Genomic DNA, 15,226 nt, shown 5'->3' with positions numbered 1-15,226 from the left:
TATATATATATATATATATATATATATATATATACACACACTGAAGCTCAGAGACTTACCCAAGGCCGCCAGAAGCAGGTGCATTGTCAGACAAGATCTAGGGCTACCTATGACTACTGCATAGCTATTCATCTGACTGGGGTTGCACTGAAGGTGAGGGACATACTAAGAACTGTAGTAAAATGTATTGTGTGGGGTGCAGGAAATCAGACAAATCAATAAAATGTTTGTACAGAGTCCTAATGTGGACTGATGTTTGGGGGTATGGGCCAACCAGGGCCTCGTGGTCCACCACCCTTGAGGACCCCTTCACGTCTCCAGCCTAACCCAAAATCTTCCCACAGACACTTTGAAACAATACCAAAAAAATTCTTTCCTGGTTGGCCACTGCCTGGGAAACTACTCTATGGTGTACACACACACACACACACACACACACACACACACATCTATTCAAAGAACACATGTGATCTTGCAATAAAATTAATGTCATATGTATGATCTGCTATGCATGTATGCATGCGGTGTGGCATCAACTCTCCTGGCTGAACAGAGGACTGCTTTTCACAACTCACTGTTGAAACACACACCCTTGGCCCCAGTGAGGGTAGGGGAGAAACAAAGCCTGGAAAATGCCAAGGAACACACTGGAAGTCACTTGGGCGGGGGGGCAGCAAGATGGAGAGTTCTGTTTGTAAAACGCACATAAAGAATAACGTTCCAGCTTGATTCTGAACTACATGAAGAAAGAATGCTTGTCTGCAGCAAATGTAATTTTAGGTGTGAGAGAGCTAGAACTGGAGGGCATGGGGAGGAGTAATAAGGTGCAGTTTAGAACATGAGTCTGGATTTCCCCTAAAATATTTTGGCAAGAAATGAAAGTAGAAGAAAGATAAATGAAGCAAGTCTGACAAAACCTCGATAACTGTTAAATCTAGGGGATGGGTATGTGAGGGAGGGCTTGCTGTATAGCCTGCCTACTTACGTGTACCCAGAAGACAGGCGTGGTTTGGGAGCCACTTCGCGGTGAGATGAGAACGTTGAGGTCCAGAATGTAAACACCTTCCCCAGGACACCTTGCTCCAGAACAAGCCGAAATTGGCTTCTCTTGAGGCTTAGTGGTTTATTTTCCACAGGACCTCGGGACAGTTACAGGTGTAACCTTGCCGCTTCAGCAACCAAAATAATTTAACTGAATCCTGAATTTCTTCAAGTTTGAATTTCTTCAAACAATCCTAAGCATGTTTGCAATGGACAACGTTCATTTCAATAGAGGTGTACAAGTATGTGGCTAATTTTCTCTACATGTATTTAACGGGCTGGAGACGTAGAAAAAGAATATGTCCTAAGGTGGCCGACCGAGTACAAGGTAAGCTATAATATCTTACGGAATCTGTCCACCTGAGAACCAAACTCTCCCCGTGGGCGTGGAGAGCCTAAGGCAGGTGAAAGGGAGCTGCAGTGATCCCCACGGGGCAGCTTCGCCGACCGCGATTCCCAAGAGCCTGGCGCCACCCAGCGGAAGCAAAAACTCATGCTCTTCCTCCGCGCTGGCGCCCAAGGGAAAGGGGAGGCACAGCCCGGAACAACACAGAAATCGGAGGGTTCTGGTTGGGAGGAGAGTTGACGCCCAACTGAGGATACAAAAAGCCACGTCCGACCTTCGCAGTTCAGTGCCTCCACCGAGAAAGACACCATGACCAGGCCCCAAAAGCATGTAGGCCAGGCCGCGACTCCCCTTTTCCCCTGTACCCCAAGATGAAAAGTGCCTTCCTAAAATGCAAGCTACCCCCACGGAGAAGCGTTTGCCGTTAATGCTCAACGGTGGGCGAGAAACGTGCATTGGCCTTGCTGGCTTGGTGATAGCAGGCTCCCGAGAGTGAAAGTAGAGGGTTGGGGAGAGGGCGGGGAGGGCTGCGTAAATCATTCGGAGGGATTTTTGGCCTGAGTCCCTGTTTCCGAAAGGTTGCGGGGATGGCTTTGACGTTGATTATATAGCTGTTCTCTTTTCAAGTGCACGCCCCTCCCCACCGCAGCCTGTCTGGTGTGCGAGGATTGTGTTTGAAAGGGAGGAAGCATTCTTGAAGTGGTGGGTGATGGATTGTCTAAACCCTTCGGGGACATTTTGGGCGGTGGTTTTTTGAGCAGCTCATCAATAAGACCCCCCTAGAGAGAGAGGGGATGGCAGAACAGCTCCTACCTCGAAGCTCAGAGTGCGCAGGCCTGGAAAAGAACCCTTGTGGCCAGGGAGGGGAGGAGAAGAGGGACTAGTGAGAGAGGAGTGGTGAGCTCGGGGCAAGAGGAAACTACGCCTTGCCTGGAACTCTCCACCACTGAAGCCCTTCAGGTTGCTGCCTGGGTGCTACAGAGTAATTTATTTGGGGAGGGGATGGGGGACAGCAGAAAGGCTGGTGAACTCCCAACACCAAGGTGTCAAGGGAGCAGGAAGAAAGTGGAGATTCCAGAGGCAACTTCAGGCCATCTTACTCCGCGAAGTGTTCTACTTTCACCCCTTTAGATTCCTACCCCAGCTCCTTAGCCACACTCATTGCATGTGGCTTCCAGTGGTATAGATTTCTTTTAGAAGCCTCGACCTAAAATCTGTCCAATCCTCCCAAATGAAGAGGGATATTAGAGAGGTGGGTGGTAAGGATGACCCCCGCTCAAGCCCTCACAAAGATCTGATGGGCTCAGAGCCTCTTGGATCAAGACTCAGACACGGCCTCTAACACTGCAAAGTTTGCTTCCTTCTCATGTAGCACCAGCCTTCAGAGATGCCCCAGTCGGTGTTCTCTCAGCCCCAACCATGGGTTCCTCTGGGCGCGTCTCCAAGACGATGGGACCCCTGTTTCAGAAATGGGTGGGCAAGGCAAGGCCAGCCTGAAGAGGTAGCTTTGGGGCCTCATCTAGGACACATGGCCCCGCATACCCCAAGAGCTGCAGCATCCAGTGCTTTCCTGGCTTTCTCCTCTGTCCCAGCACCGGAGCTGCGCATAATCCTTTCCCCCTGGCGCTGGCCTCGGGGCCTGTCGCTTTCTCCAGGTTGTGCCAAGGAGCTGTCTTCTTCCCTCCTGCGATCGAGGTTCAGGCTGCAACCCAGATTGTAGACAAAGTGCCAGGCTGAGGGTGGGGGCAGGTAGGGGAGTAATGGGGAATGGGCTAGAGGGAAGGTTCCCCGAAAGGCAGCTCCTTCAAGGCGGCGTCTAGGCGCCCCCAGGTCCCGAGTCGCACTCCGGGCGCCGAGCACGTTTTATTTATCCCCACAGAGGATGCTGGAGGACAAAAGAAATATTTGGACGTCAGAACTGATTTATATTTTTGGAAGAGCTACGTTTCCTTTTCTGAAGAGAAGCGAGCGCGCCCCATATCCTGAGCTCAGCGGGAGGACGGGAGGGGAGTTTTGAAGCGGCAGGAAGTTCATTTCTCGTGGTGCGGTGCGCAGAGCCCGCGCCCCGCAGCGTTCGCTGCCCTAGGAGATATTTATTTGGGATGGGTCGAGGAAGAGGAGAGCCGCCAGACACTAAAAGAAGACACTATCCGGGCCGGGTTTGGGACTTTCAGGGAGTCCCCCCGCCCGTGAACCCAAAGCTGGCCGGTCTCGCCTCCCAGTCTTCGGGGCGTCCCAGGAGCGACCTTGCCACCTTTCAGACGCTTTTGACTGGTACATTACATTATGCAGCCCTCAGCACTCACCCGCCCTCGTTCTGTGCCTGGGGCTAATCCCTCCAGGCCCACGAACCCTCCAGGGTTGGGCCCAGCCCCTTCCCCAGCCCAGCCTCCCCTGCGCGTTCGGCCCAGCCACCTTCCTCCCAGTCGGGGGTAGGCAGGCAGAAGAAGTGGGCACAAGTCTCCCAAGCACTGCCGGGGGGCGCAGGCCTGTCGGCCTGCCGAGTCAGAAGCCCACCAGGTGGGCACAAGAGAAAGGATGCTGAGTTCAAGGTGTCCTGCTCCAAACACACCGCCTGGTTCAGATGGTTTCCATCTCATCAGGGGTGATTGTCCTCCCAGCAGGACAAGTAAACCCAAAATTAACGTGCTGGGGGCACCAAGACCTACACTTGCTTCTGCCTTTTTTTTCTCCAGAGGCTGAGAGTGTGTGGTACAGGCTCCTCTAGTTCTCCTTCCCGCTGGGAGCCCACTCATTACTGCCCCCAGGAGAGATGCACATACTGTGCGTATTCTAGCACTGTGTCATTTCTCTTTTCCCTGCAGGCATCAGAGCTGCCTTTTAGGAGGAATGGCCGTTCCTGCCATGGAAACCCCATTCTCGGGCTGGCCTCCTAACAAATAAAAGCAGCAGGCTGTGGACAATATCTAAGGCAGGTACCCCATCTGGTACCTTCTTACCTGAACCAGGTCAGGGCCCGCTGGCAGACTGGGTCCGCTGTTGGAGCACTCCAAAGTTGTGTCTCCCCACCAAAGGGAACAAAATCGGGGAAGTACAGAGATAGGAAGAGGCTTGGTTTCCCCGTAGGGTTCTGGTAAATTGGACCCCTTTTCCTTCCTCCCGAACATGTCATACCTGGCCAAATGGGTGATCAAGGCATGCCACCACAGGCACAGGAGGTCTGGGGCTATCCGGGGAACTCTCAGGCTATAAAAAAGAGCCCTACCCGGGACACAGGAGTTCGAAAAGTGGAAGAATCTATTCAAATAAACATTTAGAATTGGGTGGCTGATGTTCAAACCCAGAAGTCTGGGAGTTTCTGGACCAAGGAAGGAGAAGAGACACCGAGAAGGATATAGAATTCACACTGTTTACCCTTCCTCGCCAAATTCCCCTCTCCTACCCCAGCCTCAAAACCTCTTTCTGGCCCCCTGGACGGATTTTCTATCGCAAATTAAAGTTTCTAGAGGTGCCTCTGTGGCACGCAGGTTCGTGGTTCTCCGCGGTTTCCTCAAACATGCTGACACCCACTAGACCTCAGCACTGAGTCCCCACTGTCCCCATGGAAGAAATCCTCCCGAGTGTTGCAGAATTCTCTACACACATTAACATTGTATCAAAACACTGGGTGAACAGAATACTTTCAAACTGAATTGGGAGGAGGCTTTGCTCCAGCGGGGCTGGTCGAAGGAAGGGAGGGGCAAGATGGAGAAGTGCCCCGAGGAGGAGAGATCTTAGATGCCATAAACAGCTTTTGTGAGGATGCGTCTCCGGCGGGTTACTGGTTTAGTCTAAGACCTTTCATGTAAAACCCACGAAGCAGAAGAAGCATGCTAAGAACACAAAATTTAACCCGCAATAATGAAGGGATTTCCTAGAATAAAACGCTGATTGCAGAACAAAATCGGAGAAAACCAAGCTTCCCTTGCCGAAGTTTATACTCCACTGCGCTAGAGCAGGGGCAGGGTTTTGAGGTTTGGAGCTGGCGGGGAATGCCCGGCCCAGACTGGGACAATCACCAAAGCAGGGGTGGGCGAACGGGGGGAGGAGGAGAGCATCGGTTTGGAACTGGGACCAGCTGCACCAAGGCAGTGTATTTCTGGTGAACCAAGGAGAGGCTGGGCTGATCTATACTCATTTTAACGATCCATACCTTTACTTCCCATAAGAAAGAGAAATCAAGTTTTTGTTGCTTGTAAAGCGGTGAAAGTCAGTTGGGAAGATCTCACCACCAGAAGGGACTCTGAGAAAGGGAAGCACCCTAAGTAAGGATGCTATGTCTCTGTTTCAGATACAAACACAACTTTCCTTTTAAACTACGTGCTAAACAGAAATTTAGATATTCTTGCCAGAGGTAAAGAATTTAACATAATTTATTACTGCATGCATTCTTACCCAGGAGGTTTGTATAAACTGGTAATTAAAATGAAGTTCAGAGAAGTTGTGCTTCAATGTAGTGGAAGCAGAATGGGAGTGGGACCCCAGGCCTGCACTACAGGTTAACTTTGTTGCTTGCTCAGGTGTGACTTTCAGGGAATCATCTGATCTTTCTAAGCCTCAGTTTCCCTACCTCTGGGGTGTGGGTGGAGAGTGTTGGGGGAGGAGTGTTGATGATCAGGTAAAGATATCTTGTGCAGTCTATATGGAACAAATGCAAGGATTTAGTATTTGTGGACATGGGGGTCTCTGCCAGGGGCACAATTTCCACAGGCATAAGTGGGATCTCCAAGAAAAAGTTTTGGCAAAGAGTCCCTTTCTGCTCAGAAGATCACCAACCTTTTTATCTTCCTGAAGTGCAAGATAATATTTAGACAGGCAAAGGAAGAGGGGGAGAGAGAGAGAGAGAGAGAGAGAGAGAAAGCTCCAAATCAGCTGACCTGCTTCTGGCTAGGGCTCTTGTGGCTCTCCAAGATTTGCCTAGCCTCCTTTAACAGTCATCAAACTATAAAATGATATGTCTTTCAAGTTTAGAGTATTTGTATAAAATGGATACCACTGTCACTTAGATGGGGAAGGGAGACTTAAAATCCCTGATAATTTAACCAGCTGAATTGGTAGAAACTAATAATATGTACAATAGGGTTTTTAAAAGAGTATCTGTGGACTCCCATAATACCACAGGCAAAGTGGGAGTATTCTTGGAGTAAGCTCCAAAGCTTCCATCATATTCTCAAAAAGACTCATGACCCCCAAACTGGAAACTACTGGTATAGAGTATTCCTAGTCCTGCCTGGATTTTAGGGTTGGTGCTGTTTATTCTTCATTCTCTGAGTCTTAAAACCTTTTAGGGCCTGAGATCCACTTTATATAGAATCCCCCGGGTGCAGAAAACTAGAGAGGGTTTAGTGACAGTGACATTCACTTGCTGAGTTTTCCAAAAATCTATTGCCCACCACCCCTATCTACAAATAAAATTATTGCCTTTTTTTCTTTCCATGCTTCTTAGATGGGCCAGTTCTCTTTCCAACACACACACACACACACACGCGCGTGCGCGCGCGCTATTTTTGGATATTATCAGTCCTCACTCCATTTTCTATTTTATTTGTTTTAGACACTTAAAGCATCAATTTAGTGAACATGCTATACTTACTTCTATATTTAGTTACTTATACTTAAATTATTCCATGCAAAATGATAAAAAGGGGATAAAAGTACAATGAAATAAATAAAAACCCATCTCCCCCCCCCCAAAAAAATGCTAGCCAGTCACTCAGAAATTCTTAGAAATGGAAACTACAGCAAACCCCTTACCCCAACTCAATCAAAACATCCCATCCGAAAAAAAAAGGGCTTGTTTCTTTTTTCTATTGGAAATGGGTGGTAAACTGAGTTCATTTTGGCCATGTTTTCTTAGCTGACTCTCAGCTACAATCAAGCCATTTTCGGACACATTCCCATGTAGGTACCAGCGGTGCTCTGGAGGAAGCTGTCGACGCCTGTTCAACTAATTTAGGTTTTCTTTGTCTAATTACTGTGGAGCTTAGGGAAAAGAAGCCCGGCTCAAGGCAGTAAACTGACACTCAGTCTCTGTGTGTGGTATCCAGGCAGGGTTTGATGGAAAAAGCCTGCTTCCACTCAACTTCAGGTCACTGTCTGGGGCCAGACCCAGCCCAACCCCCAGCCTTCCCCTCCCACCCTTCCCACTCCTCTGCTTCTACAGCCCTACCAGCACACTCAGCCAGGAGCAGTCCCCCAGGCACTTGAGGGGCACAGCTAATGCCAGCCTCAAGGCTGTTCCACCTAAGGCTCTTTGCTGCCCACCTTTCACAGGATCTCAGCACAATCTCCGTTCTCTTTCCCATCCCACCATCTCCCCAGACTCCCCAGAACTCAAATTTTCACCTTGGTCCTTTCAGAGTAGAAGCAGAGGTGTGCCTAGTGCTGCCTCCCATTTTGGTCTTCTGGTCTGCAGCACCTCCCCTCTGGGCCTCCCCCATGGCCCAGTCAGCTCCCAGGCCTCCGACTCTTCACCTCCCACTTCCAACCTCTGTTTCTGGTCAGACTACATTTCCTTGCACGTGCAATCCAATAACTAACTGTCCAGTCTTTCTGGAAGTAATTCCTTCTGAACACACAACTTCTCTCCCAGCCAGACTGACTCAGAAAGAAATTAAGCACACTGACGTTCAGTATTCTGCCACAAAAGGTAACTTCTGGTGCACAATTCTTTCGGTGGGCAACATTAAGACTGAAGATGCAAATCTAGTGACAGTAACGCACCCCTTCATGACTGAATGTAAGTACAACTATCTTACTTATCTCGCTCAGCACCAGCCTTCTTTTTGCATTTAAAAAATAAAATGTCAAGTGGAAAACGGAAAGAAAGTGGAAACAAATGGAAAATAAATCCTCTTCAACCAGATTACCAGTATCTCTAAAACTTGGTTTAGCTTTCTCTATCTAAACCCCTCTTCCCAAAGTTCAGCGAATGCCAGTGATAGTCCCAGGACATAACCCTGGGGCGCTAGGGTGCCCTGGCTTCTCACCCTCTACTAACAATTGTTGTGTGGCCTGCAAGCCCTGTCAGAAAAAAAGAAGACTGGGACGTTACCTTTGGGCGTCTGACAACCTGGAGTGTTGAGGGCTGCAATGTCTAAATGAAGTTGACAGATGGTGTCAGTGCGGGCACCCGGGGTAAGGCAGCTAAGGGAAACTCCCGGCGGCGGCGGCGGCAGCGGCACCCGCGGCAGCACCACTAGGCCCTGGAAGGGCGAGGAGGAGTGGGAGCAGGAAGGGGAGAGGGAGGAGAAGAGGGAGGGGTGGAGAAGGGGCAGGAGAAGGGGACGGAGGAAGGGGACGGAGGAAGGAGAGGAGGGGCAGGTCCGTTCCACTGGGGTTGATTGTTTTCTAGACTAAGAACCAGGGGTGCTGTAAGGGGCAAAGAGAAAGTTTTTATAAGGCCATAGGTGGTCAAGTTTTGCTTGGGGTGGGGGTCATCCTAGCAAAAAGAGGGTTAGCCTGTGATCTCCTCATTTTAAAGAGGATGGGTTGGGGAGAGGAAAGAGGCCGAGAGAGGAATTAAAAGACCGAAGAGAACCCTGGAAAACGAGGAAAGAGATAAGAGAGGGACCCTGCGGCCAGGTGTGGGGGTTGGGGAAAGAGGTTGAGAGCCTAGGCGGAGCGTGCCCTCCCTGAGGCGGTGGCGCTAGGAGGGAACGAGGCGGGGTAGGGGTGGAAGGAGGGAGGGAGGGCGGTCAGGGGGAGCAGCGGGCGGGAGGAAGTCTGAGAGACAGATCGCGGAGCACTACTGAAAGGAGACATCGGGCTCGTCCCCCGGGTCCCGGCCGCAGTCCTGGTCGCACTCCCTCCTCACCGGCGCAATTGCCCGGAGCCCAGCCACTTCAGCTTCGCGGCCCTGAAGGCCGTTTCCCAAGTCAGGGGCTCGAGGGTCAGGGGAGTGATGCGCCGGGCGTTGCCTCCCACCCGCTGCTGCCTCTGCCGGAAGCCCCAGCTGAGCTGAGGGAGGCAACGCCGAAGAGCTGGCTCGGAGTGGCCACAGCTACAGCCCGGGTGGTGGGCTAGGGCGCTCGCCGCGCTTCTGGGCCAACAGCGCTCCGGCGCCTCCGCTCCCGGCCCCGGGCCCGCCCCCGAGACCCGGCCTCTCTCCCGAGTCCCAGATGACCACCGAGGGCGGGCCACCACCGCGCCCACCACCGGCACCGCTCCGCAGCGCGTGCAGCCCGGCCCCCGGCGCGATCCAGGCCGCCCTGATGAGCCCGCCACCCGCTGCTGCCACCCTGGAGACCACCTCGTCGTCGTCGTCTTCGTCGTCCTCCGCCTCCTGCGCATCCTCCTCCTCCTCTGCCTCCTCCTCCTCCTCCAATCCGTCCAGCGCCTCCTCGGCTGCCTGCAAGAGCGCGGGCGGAGCGGGCGGCACTGGCGCCGGGAGCGGGGGCGCCAAGAAGGCGAGCTCCGGGCTGCGGCGGCCGGAGAAGCCCCCCTACTCGTACATCGCGCTCATTGTCATGGCCATCCAGAGCTCTCCCAGCAAGCGCCTTACTCTTAGCGAGATCTACCAGTTCCTGCAGGCGCGCTTCCCCTTCTTCCGAGGCGCCTACCAGGGCTGGAAGAACTCGGTGCGCCACAACCTCTCCCTCAACGAGTGCTTTATCAAGCTGCCCAAGGGCCTCGGGCGACCCGGCAAGGGTCACTACTGGACCATCGACCCCGCCAGTGAGTTTATGTTCGAGGAAGGTTCGTTTCGCCGCCGGCCGCGAGGCTTCAGGCGGAAGTGCCAGGCGCTTAAGCCCATGTACCACCGCGTGGTGAGTGGCTTGGGCTTCGGGGCCTCGCTTCTGCCCCAGAGTTTCGACTTCCAGGCACCCCCGTCGGCGTCTCTCGGCTGCCCAGGGCAGGGTGGTTATGGCGGCCTTGACATGATGCCTGCGGGCTACGACGCTGGAGCAGGCACCCCAGGCCACGCACACCCGCACCACCACCACCACCACCACCACCACCACCACCACGTCCCGCACATGTCGCCCAATCCGGGTTCCACCTATATGGCCAGCTGCCCTGTGCCTGCCGGGCCTGGGGGTGTAGGCACGGCTGGAGGTAGCGGTGGCGGTGGGGATTATGGCCCGGACAGCAGCAGCAGCCCCGTGCCTTCATCCCCTGCCCTGGCGAGCGCCATCGAGTGCCACTCTCCCTACACGACACCCGGAACTCACTGGAGCTCCCCCGGCGCCTCGCCTTACCTCAAGCAGCCTGCCACCCTGACGCCTAGCAGCAACCCTGCGGCTTCAGCAGGCCTGCACTCCAGCATGTCCTCCTACTCGCTGGAGCAGAGCTACCTGCACCAGAACGCCCGCGAGGACCTGTCAGGTAACATACCAAACCCCCTGGGAGAGTTGCCTCTAGGACTCCAGGCAACTTGCAACGAGTCCCTGCAGCCTAAGCGTCTGAAGGCACTGGGAGAAGCTGATGCTGGAGGGAGCTGCACCTTATTCATGGAGGGGAGAGGATAGGAGTCATACTTCCTTCCCCCATTCCCTTGACCCAGAGGGGGGACTCTATAATTTGCATCCCTAGGAAGATGGTATAAAGTCGCCAGCTAGGATATCTGGGTGTCCCTGTGGACTGCAGATCTCAACTCTCAGGCCTGACTTAGCTTAGAGAGAAGGTATGTAGCCTTTAGGGACCTTGGCCAGGGAGCTCTGTCTGTTTCCTTTTGTATTTTGTAGTTTGTTTTGCTGTATTTTTGCCCAAAAGTAAATGTCAAAAGGACAAGTTCTGTATGCTGGGAGTGTGGTGGGGAGAGGTTGCAACTGGGCAGATGTTGAGAGGAGGGAAAGTGAGGGAAAGCAGAGTGGGGTGCTAGGATCTTTCACAAGCTGTCGGGTTTCCTGCCTCCCCACACAGTGACCCACCTGATGACACTTAAGTCTGTCTTAGGCCAGAAGGACCTGAGGTCCACATTATGACTCCTGTGAAAAATGCCTGCCCCTTGGACACACCACTTGTGTTGCTAGTGTAAATTGTGTTGGTCGAGGATTTTGAAACTTTATTGACTTGTCAAACCTATTGGTGAGAGGAGACAGGGTGGAGAAGAACTTTCAATATTTGACCAGATTTATCAAGAAAGTGGAGATAAACTCTCTTATATTAACCCCCTCTGGGGCACCCTGACCACAGATTAAAATTGGGCATGTCTTTCCATCAAATGGTGCTCTCACTTGCATTGCCTCACCCCTCTATTAGAAAATGCTTCACAGGATAATGCATTCATATGTTTGTAAATTGGTATACCACAAGAGCATGAGGGGAGAATGGAAGCCCAGAAATGGGTAAAAGATGATGGTACCCTGGACGGTGAAATTTCCCAAATAGTCCTTTTAAATGAGGGTCTCAGAGGTTAACTAAACAAAGACAGTCTCTGCAGGACCACACCAGAGAAGATTTTAGCCTGACTTAAGTCACTGAAAGCAGAGTCTTGTCCAATTTTATGAGAATTTCTACAAGTAACCAATACAGATGGCCCTTCCTTCTTATATTATTTTATCCCAGTGGACTGGTTGTCAGTCACCGCCCACCCCAGACGGACCCCACTGGTCCACTCGCCTGCCCACCCGCTGCTCTCCAGGTTCCGCAAACAGCCCTCACTTGGCCTTCGTCCTGGCAGGTGGTACTCAACATGAACCGGGGCTCTGAGGCTTAGCAGCTTCATGAAGGAGTGCCCTAAAATTAAAAAAGAAAGGAAGGAAGGAAGAAAGGAAGGAAGGGAGGAAGGGAGGAAAGGAGGGAGGAAGGGACGAAGGAAGAAAGAAAAAGAAACAAAGAACTCAAGAGACTTATGATTCTTCTCCTTGGCTGCCTTCTCCCCACTCCACACACCGGGCATATACAGAAACCCCAGAAATGCAGCGATCCAGAAACAGGACTCTGTTTTGGAGAGAACAGAGCAGGCAGGCCTCCGCAGTGGCCTTCCCCAGGAGCTTCTCATGACCTTTGGGACTAGTCTGAGAACGAGGGGGAGGCTTTTTCTTGGCTCAAGCCTGAGGAGGGTGCTCTGCACCTTCCTCTCTGGTCCCCTGGCTCCTGTACACATCTGGAATATTACCCCGTACCCCAGCCCTTGTTGGCATTTCTCAGGCTGGCCAGGGGCCAATGCCCTGCAGGGCCTGGTTAGGAGTGTGCTGTCCTGGGAGTCCAAGCCCATGGAGGAACTGGGAGGTCAAGTAGGGCTGAGGCTGTGGACCGAGGAGCACTCCCACCCCCAGCGCTCTCAAGTGTACATACACACACACAGTATGACTCCCCTCCTCCAGCACACCCACGAGGGCTGAACCTTCCCACTCAGGACAGGGAGGCCGAGTCCCATATGCTCAGAGAGGCCCTGCGCTCTTCGGTAAGTCCTGTGAGTCTTTAAAAAAAGAGCTAGGACTTTGATCGTCCTTCGGGTCACTGAAAGCTCCGACGTTGTGAGTCTTCTCAGGGGTCCTGCTGGGCCCGCTACTTGGCGATCCAGAAACGGGCGCTGTGATGTACTGTAGTTTGCTGGACGAGAGCATCTGTGTGCAGAGCCACAAGTGCACATCAGGGATGCGTGGACCAGTTACTGCTTTATGAGAGCATTGCAGGTCATGTTTGGCAATATTAGGTGTTACTAGGCAATAAGCGTAGGCTTAGTCACCTGCTACTTAGCAGCCTGGTCTCTTCGTTAGAGCTGGGATGCAGCCAGGCCGAGGCGACCCGAGCAGGGCACACCCGCCGCAGGCAACAGGTATGGTTTTCAGGCACACAAAAACTGAATCAGGCCCAGCACTAACGTACAGCTACGGTTCCCACACTGCATGGATGACTGAAAGACGCAGGCCAACAGGCCTAACCGAGTCTGGCATGGAGAGAAGTCCGGTACGGTCCGGGGAAGCCCAGGTCCCAGCGTGTGCCAGAGACCCGTGGTCGTTTGAGCCCCAGGGCTCTGAGGCGCAGAGACAGCAAAGGGCAGGCTGGTGGGCGCCCAGTGGCCTCCCAACTCGAGCTTCCTCTGGGCCAAGGAGCGCCCTGGGGAAGAGAGCCGTGGGCCTTCTCCCTCCTCTCTGAGAGGCTCCCACGCTGCCTGATGTCTGGATGTGCAGAAGGATCTGCCGCTGAGCTCTTATCGAAGGGCTTTCTCTGCTCCCTGGAGTCCTGGCTTTTCCAGAGGAAGCATAAGACGCTCCAGACCTGTGAAGATCGAGCTTTCTTTCTCGGCCCTTTCTTTAGCACTGGGATTGTTTTCTGTCCCCCTTTTAGGCACAGGAAATATCCCTGCGGTGGCCTGCTAATCTGACTGGGCTCGTTAGTTGGAAAACAAGATGTGAGGGCAACAATGGTGTTTCTGGGGTGTGGGGCTTGAGCTCTGGAAGGAACCTTGTGCTCAAGAACCTGGAACAAGAGCCTGGGTCAAATTGTCTGGATGCTGATGTCACTGCTCCTCCTGCGATTGAATCGCTGGTCTGGGCCTCCAGGACTAATGGGGAGTTCAAGCACATGAGAACCTGGTTTAGAGCAGACACACTCTGTGTTTGTGGGTACATCAAAACAAAGCATAATGACTCCAGAGTTGTGCTATGACCTACAGTTTAAAACTCTGAGAAACTTCCAGAGCTGATTTCCTCTACCAGTTTTATAGCAATGGACCAATCCCTTTCTCATCCCTGAGTCAAAATAAGACACAAATAAAATTAAATTTTTAAAAGTAATACACTCAACACTCACCTGGACAAATTTTTTTTCTGAAAAGAGTTTTTATTTTCTTCTTTCAGTGGGACTGCCTCGATACCAGCATCACTCTACCCCAGTGTGTGACAGAAAAGATTTCGTCCTCAACTTCAATGGAATTTCTTCTTTCCATCCCTCTGCCAGTGGGCCATATTATCATCACCACCATCACCAGAGTGTATGTCAGGATATTAAGCCCTGTGTCATGTGAATGGAGGGAGGGAGGCCATGCCAAGGCCACTTTTGTTGTGGAGGTGGGGGTGGGACAGAATGAACTGACATGTAATCACATAAAGTACACCCCATAGCAGTCAGTAGCACACCAGTCACTTAGAATCCCCAGGCCAGCATTGTTCACTGACACTTGTCTACCATTGGTAGAAGGATCGGCCCTGGCATGGTAGTGCCCTAAATGTGTGCAGGAGCCAATGAGGGGGAGAGCTAACTGAGAACTCAACTTCTTAGCAGAGATGGCAAAAAGTTATCATATGAAAAACAAACATGTAACTCTGGGATCTTCACTGCCTTCAATAATCAGGGTCTGAAAAACGCAGACAAGTTGTTTGTGTGTTTTTCTTGTCTATGAAAATTTATATGCTTTTCAAAAAGGCAGTGCAAAACACAAGATATGAAGAAAGCCTCACCTTGTTGCCTAGCTAAGGAGAGAATTCTGTTTCTCCAAATCCTATGTTTGGATACAGGTGCCAAAGAACATTATTAAGTAAGTATTTAGAAACAATGTGTCTAGTTTAAGAACACGGTTTTCAGTATTGTGACAATACAACTTTTTTTACAAGGTTATTTTCTATCACCATATTTTAAAGATATTTTTATTATCTCATGTATACTCACACTTTGCTTGTATTTTAAAAGGAGGATATATTTGCACTTATGTATACTTTTACAGTTTGCCCAACTATTTTGATGTAAAATTTTTTCAATAAAATGTATATAACAAATAGTCCTTTTAGGGACCTATTTTCTCTGCAGCATCCTGAAATCCCACCAAGTTGCCTCCACCACCCAGCAATGCAACTCTACACCCCACCAAGTTGTATAATTGACCTGGTGTGGGGTCTGTGCTGTGAGTAACACAGGCCAGGTTCTGATTGTGGGTCTTCTTAGAAGGGAAAG

General features: G+C 51.6%; 1 protein-coding gene and 1 pseudogene across 1 annotated transcript; both read left to right on the top strand.

Moving 5' to 3' along the window:
* The window catches only part of LOC150015557 (major facilitator superfamily domain-containing protein 8-like), an 83,659-nt pseudogene extending 80,535 nt beyond the window's left edge, over positions 1–3,124 (top strand).
* A 6,019-nt stretch (positions 3,125–9,143) lies between these two features.
* Positions 9,144–15,003, top strand: FOXF2 (forkhead box F2). Its single transcript, XM_090271773.1, has 2 exons — positions 9,144–10,714; positions 14,137–15,003. The coding sequence occupies exons 1-2, from the start codon at positions 9,508–9,510 to the stop codon at positions 14,301–14,303; spliced, it is 1,374 nt and encodes a 457-aa protein (XP_090127899.1). The 5' UTR covers positions 9,144–9,507; the 3' UTR covers positions 14,304–15,003.
* The last annotated feature ends 223 nt before the right edge of the window (positions 15,004–15,226 follow it).

Source organism: Furipterus horrens, unplaced genomic scaffold (assembly GCF_987537825.1).
Source record: "Furipterus horrens unplaced genomic scaffold, mFurHor1.1.pri manual_scaffold_3, whole genome shotgun sequence".
Taxonomy (NCBI): Eukaryota; Metazoa; Chordata; class Mammalia; order Chiroptera; family Furipteridae; genus Furipterus; species Furipterus horrens.
Note: the sequence above shows the minus strand (reverse complement) of the source record. Positions and strands in the feature narration are given on the sequence as shown.

Excerpts from the sequence above, each read along its gene's own strand:
- FOXF2 (XM_090271773.1), top strand. The coding sequence starts at position 9,508 with ATGACCACCGAGGGCGGGCCACCACCGCGCCCACCACCGGCACCGCTC. Across the intron at positions 10,715-14,136 it reads CGCCCGCGAGGACCTGTCAG|TGGGACTGCCTCGATACCAG; the intron begins GTAACATACCAA and ends TTCTTCTTTCAG.